This window comes from Geotrypetes seraphini, chromosome 3 (genome assembly GCF_902459505.1).
Source record: "Geotrypetes seraphini chromosome 3, aGeoSer1.1, whole genome shotgun sequence".
Classification (NCBI taxonomy): domain Eukaryota; kingdom Metazoa; phylum Chordata; class Amphibia; order Gymnophiona; family Dermophiidae; genus Geotrypetes; species Geotrypetes seraphini.
In genome coordinates, this window is record NC_047086.1 from 65,400,523 (window position 1) to 65,426,828 (window position 26,306).

Sequence of the window (26,306 nt, forward strand, 5' to 3'; positions counted from 1 at the left end):
TGTGACCGTGGCTAAATTCTGCTGCTTCTGATCTGTGATACTTAGAGGAACACGGAAGGGTAGGTCTCCCCAGAAGAACAGAAGTGAATCTCCTCTAAACTGGCCACAGTAATCTTTTTATGGTTTGAGGAAAAAAAATGGCTTTTTTGGAATTTTGCTGAAGGAAAGTCTGAACTTAGGTGGAACCACCAGGGCAGTGTCTCTCAAACTTTCCCGAGCCGGGGCACACTAAAGGTAGTGGCCATGGCTTGAGGCACCCTGAAATGCGCGGATGTCGCAGTGATGGCATCACGCATGTGCATGACATCATCACATCGACGTCCGCTCATGTGCAGAAGCCCTCCAGATGGGCCCTGAGATGCCAGTAGGGGGTGCCAGCCGGGATGAGGGCCGGAGAGAAGGAAAGGCACTGGCACCATCTGATTGCCTATAGCAGTGTTTCTCCACTACTTCAAGCTAAGTACCCCCTAAGTCTAACAAATATCAACTGAGTACCCCAATCACAGACCTCATAGGTTCACCCAAGCTCTGCCACAGATTCCATCCTCTTTACTAATTGTAATGCAATTTTTTCCATTCATTTTTCATATACACACAATATACACAGCAGATATAAATTCTCAAAACTGACACATTTCAATCACTATATTGAAAAATAAAATCATTTTACCTACTGGCAATCCTCTGCAGGCTGCTGTAATTAGCTTTAAAGGTAATACTGGGAGGCCAGGGGGGAAGCCGGAGGATAGAGAGAAGGGGGAAACATGTAGGCCTTTGGCGAATCGGGCAGTGCTGGTGCTGTACCGCTTAAGGAAGGCAGCTGGCAGGTGCCTCTCTTCCTCCTCAGTGTGCCGCGGCGCACTTGGAATCTCAGGAGGCACACAGTTTGAGATGCGCACTGCACCAGGGCATTACCCCAGGCATTGTCTTTTAAACTTAGGGTGGAGCTGGAAGCAGAGCTGTTGCATTTTGTGTGGTATTGCCCTGGGCTTGAGAACACCTGGTCCTAGCAGTCTTCTGAAGTGAGACCTGTCATATTGAGTGATGCACTGAATACTGTTTAGAGTACAGTATATTGTACCTTTGTTAACCAGGAAGTTATCTGCTGGTTGAAGCTGAAGAACCAAGAAGGCTATTTATACGTGCTTTTGAGCAAATGTTTGCAGCTACACCATGTTGCGTGTTGGGTTATGGAGCTGTGTGCTTTTTATGTCTCTTTACATAGTTAACATTCACATTTGTTGATATCATGCAACACATAACCTTAAAATTATAATTAATTTTCTTAAATATACTGTGTTATGACATATATGCTGCATAAATGATATTCCCTCTTTTATGAAGAACCAATAAGTAAATGTGTTTTAACGGTTCATCGACAACCCCGCGAAAGAGAAAGGTGCGCGCCGACAACTGAGCGCAAGACGGAGGTGCGCGCCGAAGAAAATTACAGTTTTTAGGGGCTCCGACGGGAGGTTTTGTTGGGGAGCCCCCCCAGTTTACTTAATAGAGATCACGCCGGCGTTGTGGGGGGTTTGGGGGGTTGTAACCCTCCACATTTTACTGTAAATTTAACTTTTTCTCTAAAAACAGGGAAAAAGTGAAGCTTTCAGTAAAATGTGGAGAGTTACAACCCCCCACAACGCCCCCACAATGCGGCGCGATCTCTATTAAGTAAACTGGGGGAGTTCCCCCCCACGCCCCCCCCCCCGGTCGGAGCCGTAAAAACAGTAATTTTCAGTGGCGTGCGCCTCCGCGCTGCGCTCAATTGTCTGCGCGCACCTTTGTCCCAGCGCGCTTTTGACCTGACACCATTTTAACGATTGTCTTCTTACAGCAGCAGAAGCAATAGACATGGGTATTTTATATTCATCGCTAGTAGTTAAGTTCTTCTAACATTAGTGTGATATATAGCAACATGTTGCCACAAGTCTCTTGCCAGTAAACAGTCTGAATATTCTCTACATATTATTCCTTTTCAGGGTCGCAAAGCTTCGTGATGAGCTAATGGCATTAAGGACAGAATGCTCTGCCGTGTACAGCAAAGGCCGCACACTGTCAACGGAGCAGACAAAGCTTATGATATCAGGAATAACGCAAAGCTTAAACTCAGGATTTCAGCAGAACTTGAACCCTACCTTAAACTCAACCCTGACTCAAAGTTTCACACCTTCCTTGACTCCGTCCAGTTTAACAACAGGCCTGTCGCATGGTTTTATTCCAAGGCTGACTTCCGTCATCACCCCAGGATTTACGTCAAGCTACACTCCAGGCTTAATCCAGAACTATGTGACAGGAGTAGCCCCAGGTGCTCTGCAGTCTCTCAAGCTTATGCAGATACGGAAACCCTTAATGAAGTCAGCCATCGCCGATCAGAATTTGACTGAAGAGGAAGTCAATATCAAATTTGTTCAAGATCTTCTGAGCTGGGTGGAAGAAATGCAGGTAAACATTTAGTCTTAAGATCTCCTGGCCTGTCGTTGCTGTCCTGGGAGAGTTTTGGACCAATCTTTCTTTGTTTTCCAAAGGTGCAGCTTGATCATGCCGAATGGGGTTCAGATCTGCCAAGTGTTGAAGGTCATCTAGAAGATCACAAAAATGTCTACAGAGCTGTTGAAGAATTTGAATCTAGCCTTAAAGAAGCTATGATTAGTGAGGTATGAAAAACATATCTTATTCTTTCGATGTGCAATTTTTCTGTTAACCATAAGGAAATAATCATGCTTATCAAAGCTTACTTGCTTTTATAAAAAGGCTTTTAACAGCTATTTGTTCTTTATTTTTAATGAATTAAAAAAATTGAATGGGTTCAAACTTGAAAGTCATATCTTTTTTGGACTTTGCTCAACTGGAAGTATGATTAAATGAGCCTTCAGTTGCAAAGCTCCATGGGATTTTTTTTTCAACCATTTTATCCCCTCACCCAAAGATCCCAGCCATAGTCCTTTGGCTCTTAGACAGAAATCTTGCTTCTGTTTGGAATCTTAGTAGGTATCACTATAGCATGATGTCTGGAATGTCTCCACATACTATAAATCCTGTCTCCCTAGAGTCCACAGGCTTGGCGGGCCTTTGGAACAGGTGCTGGTTCCAGGAATTATTTACCATACTGTAATACTGTTGCTAGTGTATCAGTTTGAATCCAATCTTATATTTCTAATTCTTTTTACTGTCAGAATAGTATGGGCTTCAAGTATTTTTGTTTTTGGCATATCACTGGCTTCTGTTTTGCTTTTTGAACTTTTGTCCATGTTCTTTTTCAATTTTCAGTGGAAGATGAATGGTGTAAGTAAACTCTGGAATTTGTTTCTGGAGAATGTGGTGAAAGCAGTTAGCTTAACAGGGTTTTAAAAAGTTTTAGATCATTTGTGAGCTATTGTAATTTATGTAAAAAAATATTTTTGTAATCTGCTGTGATTTGGCTTGCAGCCCAGAAAGCTGGAATAGACATTTGAAATTAAGGAAAGAATTCATCAAAAGGCACTAAACGCGTTAGCACATACAACCATATTAGTGCATGCTAACCAGTAAAGAAAGACGCCCATTATATTCTTATGGGTTTTTTTTTAGCAGTTATCGTATGCTAACATGGTTGCATGCACTAATGTGATTGAATGCACTAATGCAGAGGTTCTCAACACATGGTACGCATACCCCAGAGGGTACGCACACCATTGTCAAGGGGTATGCGGTGCAGCACTGAACGTCTCCCACCCTCCTCCTACCGTCGCATATGCCACCATTGTTTTTTCTCCCCAGCCCTCCCGGATTAGCAGCTGTCACTAGTGTTATGATTCCACCAGGCTGCCAGGCCGCTAGCGTTATGATTCCACCAGGGCTTTTGCTAGCACTTGCCTCTGATGGTGCAACTTCCTCTTGCTTCAGAGGCGGCTGTTCTGGCAAAAGCTACGAGGCTGCCTGATGCAATCGCTTTTGAGGCCCCGATCTTTTAACTCCCTCCCTAACTCATGATCTCCCCCCCCGGGCCTACTGAGATACCTAGTGGTCCAGCGGCGGTCTTCGTGGCAGGAGCGTGACCTTCTCACTCCTGCCTCCTCATAGCTGCTGCCTAAAATAGCTGCTGTGACCTCTCACAGCTGCTCGCAGCATTTCCTGTAGTACCGTGAGCTCCCACAAGAGGTCATAGCAGTCATTTTAGAAGGTAGCCGTGAGGAGGCAGGAGCAAGAGGGCTGCGCTCCTGCCACAAAGACTGCCCCTGGACCACCAGGTACCTCAGTAAGCCTGGGTGGAAATTGTGGGGTTGGGAGGGAGATTAAAAGGTTGGGGCCTGGACAGGGCAGAGAACCCTGGCCATGGATTGGGGGAGGGGCAGGGGAGAGAGGAATGAGAGTTGCGAGGGGTTGGGGGGAGAGAGATGTCAGACCAGGGAAAAGGGGAGGGAAGGAGAGAGATGTCGGACCACTGGGAGGAGGGAGGGAAGGAGAAAGACGGCAGACTATGGAAATATGGAGGCAAGGAGAGAGAGATGCCAGACCATGGGAGAGGAGAGAGATAGGAAGGGAAGGGAAGACATGGAAAAGTAGATTTTGAGAAGAAAGCAGAAACATGGAAAAAAGTTGAATGTTAAAAGTTAAAATGTCAAAGATGGATGCAGGGCAGAAAAAGAAGGAGTGAACAACAATCAATGGATGCACAGTCAGAAGCAAGTGTAATCAGAGAAAGGATGATTAGAAAAATAAAATCACCAGACAACAAAGTTAGGAAAAATGACTTTATTTTCAATTTAGTGATTGAAATGTGTTAGTTTTGAGAATTTATATAAAAAAAAACATAGAAACATGATGACAGATGAAGGCCAAATGGCCCATCTAGTCTGCCCATCTGCAGTAATCATTATCTCTTTCTCTCTCTTGAAAGATCTCACGTGCCTATCCCAGGCCCTCTTGAATTCCGACATAGTCTCTATTTCCACCACCTCTTCTGGGAGACTGTTCCACACATCTACCACCCTTTCTGTAAAAAAATATTTGCTCAGATTACTCCGGAGCCCATCACCTCTTAGCTTCATCCTATGCCCTCTGCTGTCTATATTTTGCACTATATTTGTCAATTTTTCTGTAGCTGTTACTGAGGTGACATTGCATATTTTAAAGTTATTTGCCTTTACCTCTTTGAAAACCCCCCAGAATATAAATGATAATTAACATTTTATCTGCATATAGTGTGCTTTGTGTAGTTTAATTTTATGGTTACCATTATCTATTGTTAATAACATTATATTTTTTGTATATGAAAAATGAATGGAAGAAATTGCATTACAATTAGTGTTATTATTATGGGGTCGGGGTCTGGGGCGGTTGTTTAGACTTAGGGGGTACTTGGCTAGAAGAAGTTGAGAAACACTGCACTAGCGCACTTAGCGCCCTTTCATGAATTCCCCCCCTAAATCTGCTGTGACTTTTCCCTAGAGGAGCCAGTGCTAATATACTTTTGAAGCACAGCACATTGGTTTCAGCTCTGCAAAAGCTCAAAGGTGTGCAAAACACCTGGGCAAAAGAGTACGAGAGATTGACAGTAATATGAAGTGTGTTTTTTGTCAGCATGAGAAAATAAATGTTGATCAATTAGGGATGTAATTACAAGATTTAAGAAGATTTTGAATAGAGAGGATTTAGGATATAGGTTATGGATGAGGATTTTATTATATTTTGTAATTTGCATTGATTTAAATGATCATACTACTGGATATGATGGTCATTAACATTGTTATCCACATTGAGCTTTTGTGGTTTGAAATAAAATATAATTACAAATTAAATGAAAATCAAAATTGAGCATTTTAAATCTTTGTGATCCAGGAGTTCTACAGAATTGTGTTGCTTTTAGGATCCCATATTAACCAAGTAATTAGCTTAGATCTATTGTTTAGTTGGAAGAACCTCATCTAAAATGGGTTATGTATAGTTACCAGTGAATATTAACATATTTTCATTTTATTTGTACAGATCCAAATGACTGGAGTTCATAAACTCAGTTATTCAGACAAATTACGTAAACTAGAGAGTCAATATGCAAAACTTTTGGTAAGATCCTTTGGACGCATCTTCAGCCTTTTGTATTAGCTTGGTAATAAATTGGCAGGTTACATCAAAATATATGTATGAATATATTTCTTTTTCTCTTCAAAATAGAACTCCACCAGAAATCGTGAAAGGCATCTTGATACCCTTCACAATTTTGTATCTCGCGCCACCAGGGAGCTCATCTGGTTGAATGAGAAGGAGGAGGAGGAGGTGGCTTATGACTGGAGCGAAAGGAATTCAAACATATCTCGTAAAAAAGAATATCATGCAGTAAGCAGAACTCAAATTGTTTCAACGTGAAATGAGGCTGTGCATATAATATGTGAAAAGAAAAATTCTAGATCTAAAGCAGGAATATAATCAGACCTAAGGTTTATTTTTGGAGGAGAGGCATATCTCGGGGTGGGGTTTTCTCCCTTGATGCTGCATACTTGAACTGGTGGAGGGGCCACATGTCATGCTGGCAGAAGCCCTCCTCCATGGGCACTTTTCCTGGGCCCCCACCCCCGCCCGTGCCCATGCTTGGTTTTCACAAAACTGAGCACACATAGGACAGGTCCACCTGCCACGCATATTCAGTTTTTGTGCATGCATTGGGGTGGGGGGAAGCCCCCTCACATAGGCGTAGTTTCACAAAAACTTGTGGGGGGTTTCTGGGAGGTGCCAATATGGTGTCGGTAGGCTTTGGTTGGAGGAGGGCTTCTGCTGGCTGGGTTTGGGAACTCTCCTGACAGCTAAAGCAGAAGACATTGCCTGAACTCAAATTGATCTCCCCCCCCAAACCAACTGCCCTAAAAAAATGATTGTTTCTCTGTTTCTGAACAGGAGTTGATGAGAGAGCTTGATCAAAAAGAAGATGTGATGAAGGCGGTACAGGACATGGCAGACCAGCTTCTGCTTGATAACCACCCTGCTAGGTTAACTATTGAGGTAGGCCCTAAGTGCTTCTACACCCAAGAATCATGATTTTAGCTGATAAATTTATGTCTTGAGGGTCAGAGGGCTCCTTTTATCGAGCCGCGCTAGCGGGGTTAGCGCGTTGGACATTTCATCATGCGCTAACCCCCACGGCCGGATAAAAAACTAACGCCTGCTCAATGCAGGTGTTAGCGGCTAGCACGGCAGGCGGTTCAATGCGCGGTATTACGCGCGTCAAACCCCTACCGCAGCTTGATAAAAGGACCCCAGAGTCTCCTGTGCTTTATTACTAGAAGTATATTTGAGAGCTCTGATTTAGGAAGGTCATTTTTAACCCATTCTTACCACATTTATACAGTATATCAGACTAAAGAGGCTTGTGACCAGGAAGTGAAGACTTAGGGCTCCTTTTACTAAGCTGCAATAGCGGTTTTAGCACGCGCTAAACCCGCGCTACACGGCTAGAACTAATGTCAGCTCAATGCTGGCATTAATGTCTAGTGTGTGCTAAGTGCATGCTAAAACCGCAGCTTAGTAAAAGGAGCCCTTGGGTGCAGCTGTGGTCCCTGGATCTATGTATTGCATTGACCAAAATTTTGCTGTGCTATATAATTGGTATTATTATGTAAGGCAGATTTTGACAACGTTAGTTGAATCCAGGTGCCAGAACAAAAACTTAGGATCCAGCAGGTGAGACCTCTCCTGCTGCGCCCTCCTTTCCACCACTGTCTCCACCAAAGTTTAGAGGTAGGGATAGGGTTAGGTATTACCTTTGAGCTCTCCAGCAGCTCATTAGGGCTGATTTACTGTCTTTCTATTCTGTGTTCACACAAAGGAGGTTAGTAAATCAGACCTTTAATGTGCCAGTACGTAGCACTGGCAGCAACCAACAGACAGCCCCAACTTTCCATAAGCATTCTGTCAGCCTACCATCATCCCCATGACAGTTGTAGCTGAGGCATTACCTCTTGGCCTCATCTGTCACCATTACCCATGCCCCACAAATCTGTTCCTTCCTCATCCCCCCTTCACCCTCACCCAATCTGTCTGTCTTTCATTTATCCCCTTCGCTCCCCGTCTTGCTGTTCCCTCCTTCCCACCAAGTCTGTCTCTTTCACTCAATACCCCTGTCCTCACTAAGTGGACCCCTTACCCAATATGTCTGTCTTTCTATCACTTAACCCCTGCAGTCCCTCTCTTCCTGCTCCTTCCTTCTCACCTTTGTCTGTGAAAACAGGAGAGAAGAGGGTAAAATCCTAATTACAGGGGCTCAGTACTCAGACCAGAGGATACACTCATTTTCAGGATATCCATTGTGAATATGCATGAGACATAAGCATGCACTGCCTCCACTGTATGCGGTTTCATGTATATTCATGGTGGAAATGCTGAAAACTTGACTGGGTTGGGAATCCCTGCCCTGATATGATTAGATACTCTTCCCTTCCTTTAGTTTTGCTCCATGTTTGATGCCCACCAAAATCTACAATCTGGATCTAGTGAGCCTCAATCTGTGGGCAAGCACTCTGAATATAATTGTGGTATCAGGTGAAACTCCTAAGCATTATAATATCGTGTATAAGTCTTTTATGAGTATAAGTCAAGTCATTTTTGCTCCCCCAAGAAGTTCACAAACTGTATCTAGCTTCATATCCGAGCCTCCAAGGTGTCAGCATTTTTTCTGTTTACCTTCCTCCTGCGGCTGACACTGTGGGAAGGAGGAGCAGAGTCCCTCATTCAGTGTTGTTGTGGATGGTAACTCTCCCAATTGGCCAGACAGCATCGCGGTTGGCTGGTGCAGAGGTCTTGAGCATCTGTGTATGCTCAAGGCCTTCCAGCTTCTGTCCTCTCTGAAATAGGATGTTAAGGGGAGGGAGCCAGCAGGCCTTGAGCATATTCAGATGCTCAAGGCTTCCACATTGGCCAGTCAAGATGTTGTCAGTTTTAGCTGGGAGAGTTAACCATACTGCCATGAATTGGTGATCCAGGAACACCACTGAATGAGAGAATCTGCTCATTCTTCCCATGGCGTCAACCACTGGAGAATGATCAGGGGAAAAATGCTGGACATCCACAGGAGAGGGGGAAAACAGGGATACCACTGAGTGATGAATTCTGTTCCTCCTTCTCACAGCATTGGTCACAGGAGAAAGGTAAGAGAAAAATGCTGATCACCATAGAAATGGGGGAAAGAGAAATGCAGGACACCACGGGGGGCGGGAGGGGAGAAGAAAGAGAAAAACACTTGAATATAAACTCCCTAGTTTATACTTGAGTTAGAAGTTTTCCACCTTTTTGGGGAGGAAAACAGTTATCTCAGTTTATACTTGGAAAGGTTTATATTCACATACGTACCGTAGATGCATACAATATCAAAATATTGATGCCATTGTTTCTACACTGCACACTAGGCCCGGTAATTTAGCAATAGTAAAAGATGATAATTGCAGCACTGTGGTTTCCTTTGTTTCAGGCCTATCGAGCTGCCATGCAAACTCAGTGGAGCTGGATCCTACAGCTCTGCCACTGTGTGGAGCAACATTTACGAGAAAATGCTGCTTACTTTGAGGTAACTTAATGAATGCTCCTTATTTAGCCTTTGTTGTATTTTCTGCCTGTTTGCTGTCTGCATTGTACCCTGGTCTGGTCTGATTTTAACAGGATTAAACTGCTGAGAAAAAGAGTGTGGCCCTCTTGGGTTAGTCTGTATTTTAGCACAATTTATATTCAAAACATCATTAAATCTTAATCTGCTAAGAGAGAAATGTAACCCCGATGAATAAATAACTGAGACCAAGCTAAGAATGCAAATAGAATGTTAGGAATTCTCAGGAAAGGAACAGAAAACAAAGATGAAAATGTTTTAATGCCCTTGTATCGCTCTGTGATACGGCTGCAACTTGAATACTGTGTGCAATTCTGGTCGCCATATCTTAAAAAAGATATAGCAGAATTAGAAAATGTACATGGAGGGTCGATGAAAATGATAAAAGGTTTGGAACAACTTCCCTATGAGGAAAGGCTAAAGCGGCTTTTCAGCTTGGAGAAGAGACGGCTCAGGGGTGATATGATAGAAGTCTGCAAAATACTGAGTGGAGTGGAAAGGGTAGATGTGAATCGCTTATTCACGCTTTCCAAAAATACTAAGGGGTCTTTTTATCTAGCGGGGTTAGCGCGTCGGACATTTCATCACGTGCTAACCCCTGCGGCCAGCTAAAAAACTAACGCCTGCTCAATGCAGGCGTTAGCGGCTAGCGCGGCAGTTTAACGCGTGGTATTACACGCGTTAGACCCCCTACCGCAGCTTGATAAAAGGACCCCTAGGATTAGGGGGCACGCGATGAAGCTGCTAAGTAGTAGATTTAAAACAAACCAGAGGAAACATTTCTTCATATAATGTGTAATTAAACTCTGAAATTCGTTACCAGAGAATGTGGTGAAATCAGTTAGCTTAGCGGGGTTTAAAAAAGGCTTGGATAATTTACTAAAAGAGAAGTCCATAGGCCATTATTGAGATGGCTTGGGGAAATCCTATAAGTAGCATAAAATCTGTTTTACTCCTTGGGATCTAGCTCGGTACTTGGGACCTGAGTTGGCCATTGTTGGAAACAGGATACTGGACTTGATGGACCTTCGGTCTGTTCCAGTATGGCAATTCTTATGTTCTTATGTACCATGGGCTATATTTTAATTAACTATTCAGCAGAAAGTTTCAGCATCCTCTTGGTAATAATCAAATGAATCATTCATTTAGTAACTGTCTGCATCTCCTTGAACAGCATTACTTTTCAACTAAGCATTTTCTGGAACTGTTGATCAATCTCTCAGATCTCCCTTAAGAAATTTTGGCCCCTCAAACTGTTACATTTGTTGACTTTCTTTCATGAACAGCTATGATCATATGATCAGGCTGGGCGGTCAACACCTGTCACATATTCACCCCACCCCCACCCCGCTAAGGTACTTTTGTTAAAACAAGAACAAACACAACAGGGTTACACAGACATAAATCATTTATCCACTTCTAAAATCTATGACCAGGTCTCTGTAGACCAGACATGGGCAAACTATGGCCCGCGGGCCAAATCCGGCCCGTTTAGCTTTGTAACCCGTCCCACGGCATCAGAGGCAGCTGTAGTTTGCCTTAGTCTGCAGCGTAAGGCAGGGTTTCTAAATGCGCAGTATACAGGTCGCCCGTACATCCGCTCGCTGCCGCTCGCCCGCTATATTTACTTACAGCCCCACTGGTGCTGCAACAAAGGGAATGGCCAGGCGCATACCCACAAGCCTTCTCCCGATGTCTATTCTGACGTTGGAGAGAAGATCCGGGATTGGCTGGTCCGGACCTTCTCTCCTATGTCAGAATTGACGTCGGGAGAAGGCATGTGGGTACGTGCCTGGCCCTTCCCTTCATTGCGGCACCAGCGGGACTGTAAGTAAATATATTGGGCGAGTGGCGGTGGTGAGCGGACGGACGGGCGGGAAGAGAGTGGACAGACAGACGGGCAGGTGCCAGACAGGGAGGGGGGAGGAGGAATTGGCGGTGCGTCGACTTGGGGGCAGGCAGGCTTTGGCGTGACTTCGGGGGATGACGGGAAGTAATTAAATGCAGCTGGTTCAGGTCAGCTTGAGGGGAGAGGGAGGGAGGAAGGGGGCACTAAGGACATAGAAGGGAGGCAGTGGGGCACTAAGAACATAGGAAGGTGGCACTGGGGGGGCATAGGAATGAGGCACTGGGGCACTAAGGACATACGAAGGAGGCACTGGGGGCACTAAGGACATAGGAAGGAGGCACTGGGGCACTAAGGACATAGGAAGGAGGCACCTGGGGCATAGGAAGGAGGCACCTGGGGAACTAAAGACATAGGAAGGAGGCACCTGGGGCATAGGAAGGAGGCACTGGGGCACTAAGGACATAAGAAGGAGGCACCTGGGGCATAGGAAGGAGGCACTGGGGCACTAAGGACATAGGAAGGAGGCACCGGGGTACTAAGGACATAGGAAGGAGGCACCTGGGGCATAGGAAGGAGGTACCTGGGGCACTAAGGACATAGGAAGGAGGCACCTGGGGCATAGGAAGGAGGCATTGGGGCACTAAGGACATAGGAAGGAGACACCAGGGGTAATAAGGACATAGGAAGGAGGCAATGGAGCACCAAGAACATAGGAGGGAGGCACAATGCACAAAAAGAAAATTTGCGAAGATTCAGCAGCTGGTAGCCACGGGAGTGCTGTTTCTTCCTGCCGCATCAGACCCGCCGCATCAGACCCACCCCCAATGCCCGGCCCCCCTGTCAAATTTAAGAACCCATTGTGGTCCACGGGTCAAAAAGTTTACCCATCCTTACTCTAGACCCTTCTGGTCATCCCTGGGCTTCATAATACTTCCTGGGTCCTCCTTGGACTCCGTCTCCTCCAGATCCTTTCCAAGTCCTTTCACCAACCCTTCATTGGCCTTCCGGGTCTTCGGCAGCTTCCGGTGCCATTTACCAGTCTCTCCGCCGGTTGCTACCATCCCAGCCGGTCCCTCTGTCGGTCACTCCTCAGACTTTTCGCCAATTCTCACAGGGTCTGCAGGCTCTCTCCTAGGGATCCACTGACCACTACCGGTGCCATTTATCGGTCACTTCACAAATCAGCTGTCAGTCCCCTCCCCATCAGCCTTGGACTTTGAATCTTCCTTCTTCTTGTGGGGCCACCGCTAGTTCCTTACTTCCTGGCCTCTTGGGTCCCCACCGGTCCTGGATATTCTTAAGTGGTCCCACTGCCAATCATCAAGCCTGAGCCCCTCCCTGGACCCAATTATCGATGCTTAAGAGCTCATTAAGCAGTTAATTTGTGCACACATCTTGGTGCACCTAAATTTGGGTGCCATATATAAAATCCAAGGGTTAGTGCATAACTGCCAGGGGGGCATTCAGATGGTTGAAACATGGGCAAGCCATGGTCCTGTTGTCAAATGATGGCTCACAATTTATTGAATATTAACAGTTAAATGCAATGCATGGCACTCTAATGCACGCTAGCTTATACCAAACATTGATCTGCTGTGAGTGGGTAAGCTTATATTTCAGCACACCAATGTGACTTTCCGGTATTTTTCTGCACACGCGGGAGAAGTTTTCAGCGCTTTCAGTGTTATTTTAATTCCTTGTGTATTTGTGGCATTTGAGGGGGGGCCATAGCAGATTGTTGTCAGCATGTTCTGTTTATATGAATTTGGGAGTTTGTTGAAATTTTATTATGTATGTTGTTTTTTTTTTTTGTTACCCATACAGAACTATGGGATGTTGTGGAATATAAATTTTTTAAAAATAAATAAACATGCCTCTTTAGAGATATTAACTTGTGCTACATATCCTGTATCAGAAGATTTGTGGCTTATGACACAATTGTTTTGACCCCTGAGGCAGGCTCTTTATGAGCTGAAACGTGGACCGTGTTGGGTCCCAATTATTATATGTTACAGTAAATCCTTGAATATATTAATTCATTCTTTGGTTATTTCAAAAATCGACTACTATAATACCCTATTTAAGGGAATGGCTCAAAGGGAAATCAGGCGTTTGCAGATCATCCAGAATGCTTCAATTAAACTTATTATGAAAGCCAAGAAATTTGATCATGTGACCCCTTTACTGAAAAATTCACACTGGCTTCCTGTCGCACATCGCAAAATGTACAAATTAAGTTTGCTCACCTTTAAATCTCTGATATCTAAAACCCCAGCTTTTATTTACAAAGTATTGATTCCTTATACTTCATCTAGATTACTGAGGTCGAATGACCAACACTTATTAATCATTCCCTCTCTTAAAATTATTAACACACGACGGCAATTCATCTTTTCCGTTACAGCTCCTCAAACATGGAATTCCCTTCCAATTTACTTAAGAGAGGAAAAAAAATTGGAAAAATTTAAGAGCAAACTCAAAAGCTTTCTTTTTAAAGATGCATTTAATGACTAAATGAATTGCTCAGGAGTTTCATTTTATCTTTATATCTTTTGAGAGTTTTTGTCCTTCCCCTTCCTATTGTTTTTGACCTTAATTGTCTTTCTTTTTATTAATCAGATTGTATTTCTTTCCTATTCTTTCCTTGTGTTTTATTATGTTTGCAAAGTTGGTTTTTATTATGTTTCGTAGATTTAGTCTTTTTTCTTAGTTATGTTTGTCTCCCCTAACTTTGTAATTTTATCGATTTGTTCATCGCTTAGAATTTGGAATAAGCGATTAATCAAATTTTATAATAAACTTGAAACTTGATGATAATCTCTGGTGTTGTGCCTTCCCATCCCTACTTTTCTTGGCAGATATTTGTATCATGGGGATTTGTGCTGTTCTTGTGTGCTGCTTCGCTTAGATGTGACATTTAGGCAAGCAGCGTAGAATATTCTGTAAGTTGCTTGCTTAGATGTTGGCTTTTTGTGGAGCCCAATGGCTAGTGCAGCAGCTTGAGAGCCAGGGGAACTGGGTTCAGGTCCTACTGCAGCTCCTTATTACTCTGGACAAGTCACTTATTCCTGCATTGCCCCTGGTACAAAATAAGTGTCTGTATATAATATGGCAACCACTTTGATTGTAACAACAGAAAGTCAGTATATCAAATTCCATACCCTTTCCCTTCCCCCCTCCTTCTACAAAACTGTAGCGCGTTTTTTTGTGCCAGTCGTGGTGGTAACAGCTCCAACGCTCATACAATTCCTATGATCATCAGAGCTTTTACTGGCAGTAAAAATGTGCTACGGTTTTGTGAAAGGGATAATGACTTGTAGTTAGTTGCGCAGCTACCATTTACGTAGGCAAGTATGCCCATACATGAGTGGACGGCAGTATTCTGTGAATTTATGCATGCAATAGACATGTAAATTTGAGTGGCTTAACACCTTTAAAGTATCAAAGGCAGTAGTAAAATCAGAAAGAATCAAAAGAAGTCAGTGCTTTCATCCAGTTTTCACAACAGGTCATTTGACAGAGCTAATAAGACTGTACTGTAATGCCACCTGTACCTAGACTGGAACGAAGTGTTCCTTTTAGTGTCCTGGTCATAAAGTAAAAATCAGAGTTGGGAGAACGCCTTCGATTGTGGCTCTATTTTCATGCAAGCGGTGAGAAGTACTTCCCACTTATGCCGAAGAGAAAGGGGAAGAGTGTTGGCGGAGCCTCCCGACGCTCAGAACCGCCATCGATTACAATAGATGACTTTCTTAGATGCCTCCAAAAAGGGCAATTATCGTCGGGGAATCGCCCGTTGGAGCTGCTGGCAGAGAGTAATGCCGTTGCGGCTATCCCTGGGCTCGATGTTACTCTGAGCCCCGACATCAGGACTCCGCCTCTGCAGCCGACTCCGCAAAGAGCAAACTCCCCGCGAGATGAGATTACCCCGGAAGAGGAAGTTCTCTCATTCTCGGAGGCTAGTACTTCGGAGGGCTTGCCAGTGGGAACAACTCGGAGAGGTTTTTCCCCTCTGGATGGAGTTGCGGCTGGAACATCTCAGGCTAAAGAGGCACAAGCACTTCAGGAGGTAAAACAACTTCAAGAACAGTATCTTTCTACACCTGCAACAGTGTTTTCTGTATCTAAACCCCCGGAGGTTACCCTAGATGCTCTTTGGGACTTGGTGGTGAATTTAGGTAACTCTCTTAGTCCACATATAGAGCATTTGGACAAAGAATTAAAAACTCAGAAAGAGGAAATTAAGCTTTTAAAACAAGACTTATCTTTGGTGACATTAGATGGTCAAAAAAGGGAAAAAGAGATAATAATAATCAAACAAAATCAAGACTTAATGGTGAAAGATAACATTATCCTGAGGAGGAAGCTCGAGGCACTTGAGAACAGTAATCGTGCAAATAATTTGTGGCTGATAAATTTTCCTAAGGTTCCCTTGATTACTCCCCGTGATATGATCAGACGTTACTTTTTTAAGGTATTGGGAATACCAGAAAATTCATTACCTCCCCTAACAAGGGCTTATTGTTTACCTTTAAGCCTCAAGAAACTCAAAATCAGTATCATGACCATCAGGAAAGTCCCTTAGATGTTTCCGCAATCTTGGAGGAATCCGTCACTGAAACAGCTGTCTCAGTTACTTTACTGATGACTGTTGCTTTATCCCCAGATAAAGATTGGATTCTTAAATTGTTCTTCAAAAATAGATCAAAGGACTTCCTGGGGTTCAAAATACAGATTTTCCTCACGTTTCGAGAAAAACGCAGAAAAGAAGACGAGAGTTTCTAATTTTGAAACCAGGGGTAACCCATTTAGGGGGTGTTTTCTTTTTACGTTATCCCTGCAAGTGTATTATTAGATACCGCTCTTTAAAATATGTTTTTGTAGACCCTTCCCATTTAGTTAGTTTTCTCTCTCTAAAACGCTTGGATAATGAAGGCGTAACAGCTCCTGTATAATCAAGCATGCCTTTTGTTTCAGCAGCAGATATACATATCTTTATTATATCATTATGACTTAGTAATTACTCTTTTCTTACTTCTTGGATCAATTATGAGGACTTGAGTGTATTAAGAAATGTTTTTCTTATTTTGATGATTTTTGTTTAAAATCTTATGTTTTAGATTACACTTTCAGTACAAGATGTTTAAACTTGGAAAATAATTTTGAAAATTTAATAAAGAAAAAAAAAAAAAAAAGTAAAAATCAGCTTCTTTATCTCTTTCTAGTTCTTCAATGATACCAAAGAATCGATGGATTATTTAAAGAATTTGAAGGATGCCATACAGAGGAAGTATAGTTGTGATAGGAACAGCAGCCTGCATAAATTGGAGGACCTTGTTCAAGAGTCGATGGTAAGAACTTATTCACATTCCACTCGAGCGCTTTGTCATCAAGATTCAGGGCTCCTGCCGCGCTAGTTGCCCCAGGTACATTAGATAGACTGCCGGGATAGATAGGGAAAATGCTTGAGTACCTGATTTGTTATCCATTCTGAGCTACTTTAATAATAATAATAATAGCAGTTTATATACCACTGGACCGTGAAGTTCTATGCGGTTTACAAAGGTTAAAAGATGGTACAAATTAATTGAATTTAATAGAGGTGACAGAAAGTGGTTAAAAGGTCAAGGGAACCGTTATTGAAGAGAAAGATGTACGGGTCAGCTGTCTAGATACTTCAGGAACAGATGGAGAAGTGTATATCCTAAGTGATTAAGGAGGGTAGTTATTGGCCTGTTCCTTTAAGATGGTGCCTATTGTTCCCAGGTGACAAAATGATACAGCTTGGGTGGTTGATAGCAAGTTGTGTTATTCATATACCGTCAGAGTTACTAATCTGTGGAACTGAGTTACTACAGGAGAATGACTCCTGTGTTAAACTAAACTGGAGAAATGTGATAAATTGCTGCATCTTAATTCTTAACTTTAGGCAGAAAGGCTAAAAAAATTGAATAAATAAACAGTTTTGGTGCTTGGATATGGCCTGGCACTGAATGCCTGGGTCTAAATTAGCCACTGACATTAGCATTTATAAAAACACTGACCGCTGCTGGCTTACTATTGACCTGAAAGCATTTAAATACATTTAGCATTTAATTATTTTGAATGGATATGGCTGATATTCAAAGCTACTTATCTGGTTTACAGGTGTTAAAACTTTTCCATCTCATTTATTAAAATTTATATTGTGCTAATTATATCGTTCAAAACAGATCATATAAGTACATACATAATGTTGTATAAAACAAAGTAGTAAAAGAAATGCAACCAATATTTGTAATATAATTTTTTTACAAATCAATTTATTTAAAAACACTTCTACTACTACTACTACTACTATTAATTATAAATTACTGCTATCAATTTATTAATTAATAGTTTAATAAGGAAGTATTATTGCAATTAATTATTTATGTGCTAGTACTTTCTAGAGCGTTCTTCTGAACAGCCGGTCTTGAGCTTTTTCCAGAAGCTTCACAGATATTCTTATAAATAGTCTATAGGAATCAAATTCCATAATTATGGATCTAGTATTAAACATGTTGTTCACAAATAGTAGATTTCGGAGCCAGTTGTAGTGAAAGAATCTCTAATAAGACCTTACCCTGTAATTGTAATGTTCTAGAAGGATTATCCTTGGAATAGCCAGTGGGAGCGTTATTGCCAAACTCAGGTGCTTGAATAGCATCAACAGTACTTGCTTTAAAACAATAAATCTGTACTCAGCTGACCAGCTCTTTTTTAAAATTGTTTTCTCTGTCTAGGAAGAGAAGGAACAACTCTTGCAGTACAAGAGCACAGTAGCAGGTCTGGTGGGTCGAGCTAAGGCAATAATTCAGCTGAAGCCAAGGAATCCCGACAGTCCACTAAAAGCTTCCATCCCAATCAAAGCCATCTGTGACTACAAACAAATTGAGGTAAAATTTGTTTTGTTTCTTGAAAAGCTGGGGCAGACATTAGAAAACTTCTGATTCTGAGGTAAATTAACAGTAGTTTATTAATGACAACTGTGTAAACAATGGAGTTGTTAGAGGTAGGTGTAGGGCAGTGGTCTCAAACTCAAAACCTTTGCAGGGCCACATTTTGGATTTGTAGGTACTTGGAGGGCCTCAGAAAAAATAGTTAATGTTTTATTAAAGAAATGACAATTTTGCATGATGTAAAACTCTTTATTTTTTTTCATTTATAAATCTTTATTCATTTTCTTATGTTACAACAAGTGTTTCAAATAAACTCATTAGAAACTTGAATATATACACTTGATTAACTCATATATTAACATCAAATTTAACATTTCTTTAAAAAATTAATATTATATAAAGTTATAATATTATACAAGAAATCTAAATTTATATAATTCTTATTGAATATAATAATCCCTCACCTCTCCCTCCCTCCCATTCAGTAATACATATAATCCACTTTATTGTAAATTCATTCTAATATTGATATATTATGTAATAATCAGAAATAAAATCCCACCCCATTTCCCTTTAATCAAAAATCTTATCATGGGAAAAATTAATCATTCATTACAGAATTTTGTTAATGGTCCCCATACTTTTTGAAATTTACTCACATAGCCTTTTTGTGTTGCAATGGTGAGTTCCATTTTGTATATATGGCATACAGAATTCCACCAAAAATTGTAGTTTAACATATCATGTTTTTTCCAATTGTATGTTATTTGTTGCATTGCTATTCCAGTTAAAATAAACAGAAGTTTGTTGTTGCTTGCCGAAATTTGACTTCTTGCTCTCATAGTTGTGCCAAATAAAATAGTATCATATGTCAAGGCTACCGGATTTTCTAACATCCTATTGATTTGAGGCCAAATTGATTTCCAGAATGATAAGATGAGTGGACAATAGAATAAAAGGTGATCTAATGTCCCAACTTCAACATGACAGTGCCAGCATCTATTAGACTTAGAACTATCTATCTTTTGTAAACGAACAGGGGTCCAAAAAGCTCTATGTAAAAGAAAAACCAAGTTTGTCTCATAGATGCTGACATCGTACATTTTAACCTCCAAGACCAAAGTCGTGGCCATTGAGATGCAGTAATTTGGTGCTTTATCTCAATGCTCCAAATGTCTCTAAGACCATTTTTTGTTTTTTTATTTACAAATCCAGATATTAATTTATACCACTGTGCGGCTTTATGATCTGTTTAATCCATCTGGAAACATAAAAATTCCAAACTATGATAGTTGATAAGATTTTTCCATTCAGGGAACCCTACCTGAATGGATTGCTTCAATTGCAACCATCTAAAGTATTGTGCCTTATTAATATTAAATTTATGTTGCAATTGTGAAAACTCTAGCAACTTACCATTTTGTATTACATCATCCAAAATACGAATACCTGCTATCATCCAATGTTTCCAGATGATTTTAAAACCGCCAATTTTGATCTTGGGGTTTAACCAAATCATTTGAGTTGTTGATTTACTTATTGGAATAGGAGTTAGATTACTTATATATCTTAGAGTTTTCCAGGTATCTATAAATATTCTATGCTCTTTATATAACCTTGGCATTTTGATACTAACTACGTGACTGAGACGTAAGGGAAACATAAGTCTCCATTCTAACCAGAACCAGTCTGGAATATTATCAGTGGGCTCTGGGAGGATCCAATACATACCTTGCCGTAAGATATAGGCTTGATGGTACCTATAAAATTTGGAAAAATTTACCCCGCCCTCCACAATTGGCTTTTGCAATGACACTAAAGCAATTCTGGGATTTTTACCAAGCCAAATAAATTTTGTCAAGATCCTATTTAATTTTTTATAAAAAGATTCTTGAAAGAAAACTGGTATCATCCCCATTTGGTAACAAACTACAGGCAAAATCATCATTTTTATAGTTTGCACTCTTCCCCACCAAGATAAATGCAAAGGATTCCATTGCTCACACATTTCTGTCACCTTTTGCAATAGACATTTTTCATTCATTTTCATTGTTTCATCCATTGTTTTTGTAATCCAGATTCCCAGATATTTTATAGCATCCTCCTTCCAAACAAAAGAGAAAGTATCGAATAAACCTTTTGTACAACGTATATTTAATGGAAGAATTTCTGATTTATTCCAATTTATCTTATATCCGGAAAACTTTCCAAATTTCTCAATCAATTCTAGCAAATATGGAATGGTAGATTCTGGATTCCTCAAATATAATAGTAAGTCATCTGCATAAGCAGATATCTTATATTCTCTATCTGAGTGTGGTGTACCCTGTATCTCCTTCACTTGTTGGATAGCTAATATTAAGGGTTCTAAAACAATATCAAACAGTAAAGGAGACAAGGGACAACCTTGTCTAACTCCCCTCTGTAAATTAAATTTTTCTGAAAAAGTATTATTAATATATAATCTAGCAGAAGGGGAGCTATACAATGTTTGTATTATTTGTATGAATCCAGGACCTATACCAAACCATTCCAATGCCTGATACATAAAGGTCCATTCTACTCTATCAAAAGCCTTTTCTGCATCTAAAGAAACAGCAAAAGTAGGCTCATTCATTTTCTTTGTTAAGTATAACATGTGGAATGCCAGTCTGGTATTGTGAGATGAATGTCTTTGAGCAACGAATCCTGTTTGATGCATACCTATAATATGAGGGAGAGCTTTAGCCAATCTTAAGGCTAATATTTTTGCTAGTAATTTACCATCTACATTTATTAAAGATATTGGCCTATAGTTTGAAACCAAAGTGGGATCTTTATTTGGCTTTGGCAAAACAATAGTTAATGATTCTGCTATAGTGCCATTAATAGAACCTTTTTTAAGTTGGTATTGATAAAGATTTAATAAATAAGGCAATAGATAATTTTGAAATGTTTTATAAAACTCCACTGTATATCCATCACCACCTGGAGCGGATCCAACTCTAAGAGACTTCAAAGCTGTTTCTAATTCTTTTAGTGATATTGGCTCTTCCAAACTTCGTTTTACATGTTCAGGAATTTTTGGACCCTCTAACATTTTCAAAAATTCTAAACCATCTTTTTCTTTATCTAAATAAGTCTCGGAAGAATAAAGAGATCTATAAAACTTTAGGAACTGTTTTAAAATAGGCTCAATTTGTGTATATGTTTCACCATTTTCATCTTTAATGGCAATTATTTTTGATTTTCTTTTTTTCGCTTTAAGATAATTTGCTAATATTCTTCCCGCCTTATTTGAGTTACCATAATACAACGTTTGCTGAGAAAATAAATCTTTCCTAATCAATTTAGATGAGATCTCATTATATTTACCCTTAAGCTTTAACAATTCTTGTTGAATAGAATATTCCCATTTTTCTATAAGTTTTGATTCTAAAATTTTAATCTCTTTTTCTAAGTTTAAAAATTGTTTTTTAATCTGTTTTTTAAGATAAGCCGAATAAGAAATTATTTGTCCTCTCATTGACGCCTTAAAAGCATCCCATAATATTTCCATAGAGATCTCATCATTATCATTCAATTGAAAATATTCCTTCATTTTTGTTAGAAGGTTCTCACAAAATATTGGATCAGCAAGCAATGTATTATCCATCTTCCAAATTGGTCTATTAGTATTTTGATCTGTAATCTTAATTTCAATCCATACTCCACCATGATCAGATAAAATGATTGGATCAATGGCAGCTTGTGACACCTGATGTGCCAAATTGTTTGAAATAAAAATATAATCTATTATTGAAAAGGAATTATGAACGTGAGAACAGAAAAAAAATTCCCGTCCATCAAAATGAAGTATTCCCCAAATATCTGTCAAATCGCAAGATTGTACCAAATTATCTAATCCCATAGATTTCATAAATCTACTTGGGTTTTTATCCAATAGAGGATCCATAACAGCATTAAAATCCCCAGCTACTATTAGATTTGAAGTAGCCAGTGGCAAAATCAATTGTTGAAGAGTCTTAAAAAATTCATTTTGGTTCGAATTAGGGGCATAAATATTAAACAATGTCATGGTAGTATTTCCCATGCTCATTTCCACATTTACCCATCTTCCATGAATATCTGATGCTTTTAATTTGAATGAAGCAGAGCATTTTTTATTCACTAGAATAGCAACACCCGCTTTTTTCCCTATAGCTGGTGAGAAAAAACAATGCTTGACCCAACCTCCTTTTAGTTTATTAGATACATTATTTGAAAGGTGGGTCTCTTGTATAAAGCATATATCCGCATTTTGCCTCTTTAAAAATAATAATGCTCTTTTCCTTTTTATCATATGATTCAGACCATTAACATTCAAAGATAATACTTTAAGATCCATTTATAGCTAAAGAGACGTATGATCAAGAAACTGTTTTATTTTACTTTTGTGATTATGATAAACATACCGAGGGCCTCAAAATAGTACCTGGTGGGCCGCATGTGGCCCCTGGGCCGTGAGTTTGAGACCACTGGTGTAGGGTTACCAGATTTTCCATTGTGCAGGAGTGGCTGATGGTCTGGGCAGAAGATACTGTGACTATACCCAGAAAAGGCTTTTGATATCCCCCCTCCCTCACACAACTAAGAACAACAAGTACCAGAAATCTCAATCCAAAATTCCTTTTTATTAAAAGGCCTGAAAAAGGCCTGTTTTCACAATGTTACGCTTCATAATATGTAAGAAAATAATGAAAAGGAGCTAACTACAGTCCAGAGCTTCAAAATCTGCTGGTCTTTGAGAGAACACTGAATAGATTCACCCAGCATAGATCAAATTAGAGTGAGTAAACAGTCTAGGATTTTAGGTTGAACACTAGGCCTGGCCCTTTGCAAAGTATCAACTGATCCAAAGGTTAATCTTTGGATACACAAACATGGTCTTCACTTATATAAATGGAGAATGTCTCAACAAGTCCATAGACTTCTTGTTTGTGGGGTTTTTTTTTTTTGCTAATTTGAGATGACTACGTAGTAGGCTTCTTGCCACCTGCATCTTTGGATACTTTACCCTTGTATCTGTTCTCCTTTGAGTCAGTTGTCCGTCTTTCTGTGATGGAGAAGTGTATATCCTAAGTGATTAAGGAGGGTAGTTATTGGCCTGTTTCTTTAAGATGGTGCCTATTATTCCCAGGTGACAAAATGATACAGCTTGGGTGGTTGATAGCAAGTTGTGTTATTCATATCAGAGTTACTAATCTGTGGAACTGAGTTACTACAGGAGAATGACTCCTGTGTTAAACTAAACTGGAGAAATGTGATAAATTGCTGTATCTTAATTATTAACCCATTATCTGGGTACTGTGACTTGATGTTTTGTTCATAATTATCATATCCCACCAACATGTTATTGTGTATGTGTGTGTGTGTTTTATTGCAGGTGTATCACTTTCTTAGATGGGAATGTTTTATAACAGTATTTTCTCAAACTATAGTTTTCCATATTCTATTCTTTTTTGAAACCTAGATAACCATATATAAAGACGATGAATGTATATTAGCAAGCAACTCTCACCGTGCTAAATGGAAAGTCATCAATCCAACCGGAAATGAGGCAATGGTGCCTTCTGTCTGTTTCACAGTTCCTCCACCCAATAAAGAAGCACTGGATGCTGGGAACAGGTATGGCCAGACTCAGAACATTCAAATCAATTATCTTATGCTTTTATTGGTGTTAATACTGTTATTGTATTTGCTGGGTAATGATGATGTACCTGTGGCATATTTTGTGCCAGTGAGCCTGTGCTTCAGTTTGGGATATGTTGAGTGACACATGGTTCCTTCAGTTTGTTAGGGAATAAAGATTTCTTTTCTTAATTTTGGTTCCAATTTAAGCAGCATATTTTGGAAATTCTAATGTATTTTAATTTAGAAAAATATTTTCAGTAGGACAATCTACAAAAACTTATCTGGCATAAACTGTTAGGTTTTAGGGCCTAACTTAATTGTTTTAATTGGTTCAATTGGCACAGTAATTGACTGCACTGTTTAAAAACCAATTAAAAAACTCATTAAAAAAAAAGTAGGTGCCCAGAGGCACCTACAAAAAATGGCCTCGGCATCAAATCTAGAGAAGAGCTAAGGCCAGTGTTGAAGAACTAAGGCCAGTACTGGGCAGACTTGCACAGTCTGTATATGGCCATTTAGTTGAGGATGGGCTGGGGAGGGCTTCAATGGCTGAGATGGTGTACTGTAGATGGACTGGAGTGAGCTTTGATGGAGACTTCGGCAGTTGGAACCAATGCACAGATTCTTGCCCAGAAATAGCTAAGAAGAAGGAAGAAAAAACCAAACATCAGATAGTAACCTGTTCTGTTGGAGCAGTTTGGATGGGTCCATTCTTGGAGGCTGGTTCTAGATAATCCCTTCCTGAGGAAGCACGAGGCAAAACTCGAGTAGAAGGGAGGATATGTATTTTTTGGCTTCCAGAAATTATTTATAGTTTGCACGAGCATTTTATAACACCAAACTGCCTATTGCGTGACCATCGGAGGAGGATTAACCACCATAAAAAGATAAGTTAATCTTATAGAAAATGGATGTTAGATTGTTAAATGGTGGTACAGACATCAATAGTGCCATGATGGTCTGACGGCAGCCAGTGTTGTGTGTTTTTACACTTGAACACTAATGGTTGTGGGTCTGAGCACTATTTAGATTAATTTAATTTATTAATATTGTGATATGAATTATGTTATTTAATAAAATATTTATAACATTTTTGAAAAACCAAATACAGTGATATCTCTACTCAAATAACAGCAAACAAACAAAATATAATTTATCAGCTCCTCAAAAACAGGAATCCCTACCCCCCCAGATTTATTAATGTGATATAACGACTATTACAGCTGTCCTAATTTTGTCTGGTTAGTTGTTTAAGTACTGTACTGACATTATGAGCACCCAAACAAATACTAGCGGTACCCAGCTATCTTCTGGGAGCCACTGAATTTCCTAATATTCAGTGCTAGTACCCAGATGTGGCCCAGCACTGAATATCGGTGTAATTCTGCACCCAGCAGTCAGCATTTCAAAAAACGCTGCTTGGTGCAGGCTAAACGATGACCAGTATGTATATCCATTTTACTATTTTTACATTTTATTTTTAATGTGAACTGCCTCGATGAGCTGGTAACGGTGATATAAAATGCCAAATGAAATTATGCGTTCTTATATATATATATATATATATTTTTTTTTGGGGGGGGGGGTCTGCATTTTTCTGCTTTGAGCTGATCTGTAATCGGGACTGGAGTACAACGTGCCTGAATTTGCAGTTACGTGGGATTTCACCCAGAGATGGCAGATCACCCTGGAGCTCTGCGCACATAGGAGCCAGCTCTGTGGCTGCCAGTGGGTGCTGAGCTCCCCCCCAATTTTGATCAAACGCCTTCATTACGTCCAGGGATGAGTAATTTGTATTGTTTGGCACCCCTAGTTGTTTTGAAATGTTGCCACTTATGCCTCTACACATGTACCCTGAGACTGACCACTAAATATTAGAGCTGTACCAAATAGCATACTTTACTGTTTGGCCAATATGAATAATGAAAAATATTATTCAGGCTAATACCGAATGCAAATAATGGGCACTGGACTTAACATAACAAATAATAAAAGATGCAATGTAAAATCAAAGATCAAGGTCCCCTTTTATCAAGCTATGTTAGGGTTTTTAATTGCAGGCTGCTGCGGTAAAAGCTCCGATGCTCATAGAATTCCTATGAGCGCTGGAGCATTAACCGCAGCGGACCGCGATAAAAAAAATCCCTAGCGCAGCTTGATGAAAGGGGTTTATTTTGGTAGTATTTAGCACAGTAGTGCCCCGGATTGTTCGTATTTGAATTTAAATCGCTGTTTGGCCAAACACTAACAATGCTTTTGGGGCACTGTTCAGAGTCCAATCAAATCGAATGCGAATATTCGGCACAGCCCTATTAAA

At 40.3% G+C, this 26,306-nt stretch overlaps 1 protein-coding gene across 12 annotated transcripts in view; it reads left to right on the forward strand.

Moving 5' to 3' along the window:
• The window catches only part of DST (dystonin), an 883,569-nt gene that overhangs the window by 379,695 nt on the left and 477,568 nt on the right, over positions 1-26,306 (forward strand). For all 12 annotated transcript variants that reach the window (XM_033936420.1, XM_033936427.1, XM_033936422.1 and 9 more), the window contains 9 exons: positions 1,983-2,445; positions 2,529-2,657; positions 5,968-6,045; positions 6,154-6,315; positions 6,871-6,975; positions 9,437-9,532; positions 16,643-16,768; positions 18,182-18,334; positions 23,829-23,983. In XM_033936420.1, coding sequence (XP_033792311.1) covers positions 1,983-2,445; positions 2,529-2,657; positions 5,968-6,045; positions 6,154-6,315; positions 6,871-6,975; positions 9,437-9,532; positions 16,643-16,768; positions 18,182-18,334; positions 23,829-23,983 — 1,467 coding nt within the window. The remainder of the gene's footprint in view (positions 1-1,982; positions 2,446-2,528; positions 2,658-5,967; positions 6,046-6,153; positions 6,316-6,870; positions 6,976-9,436; positions 9,533-16,642; positions 16,769-18,181; positions 18,335-23,828; positions 23,984-26,306) is intronic.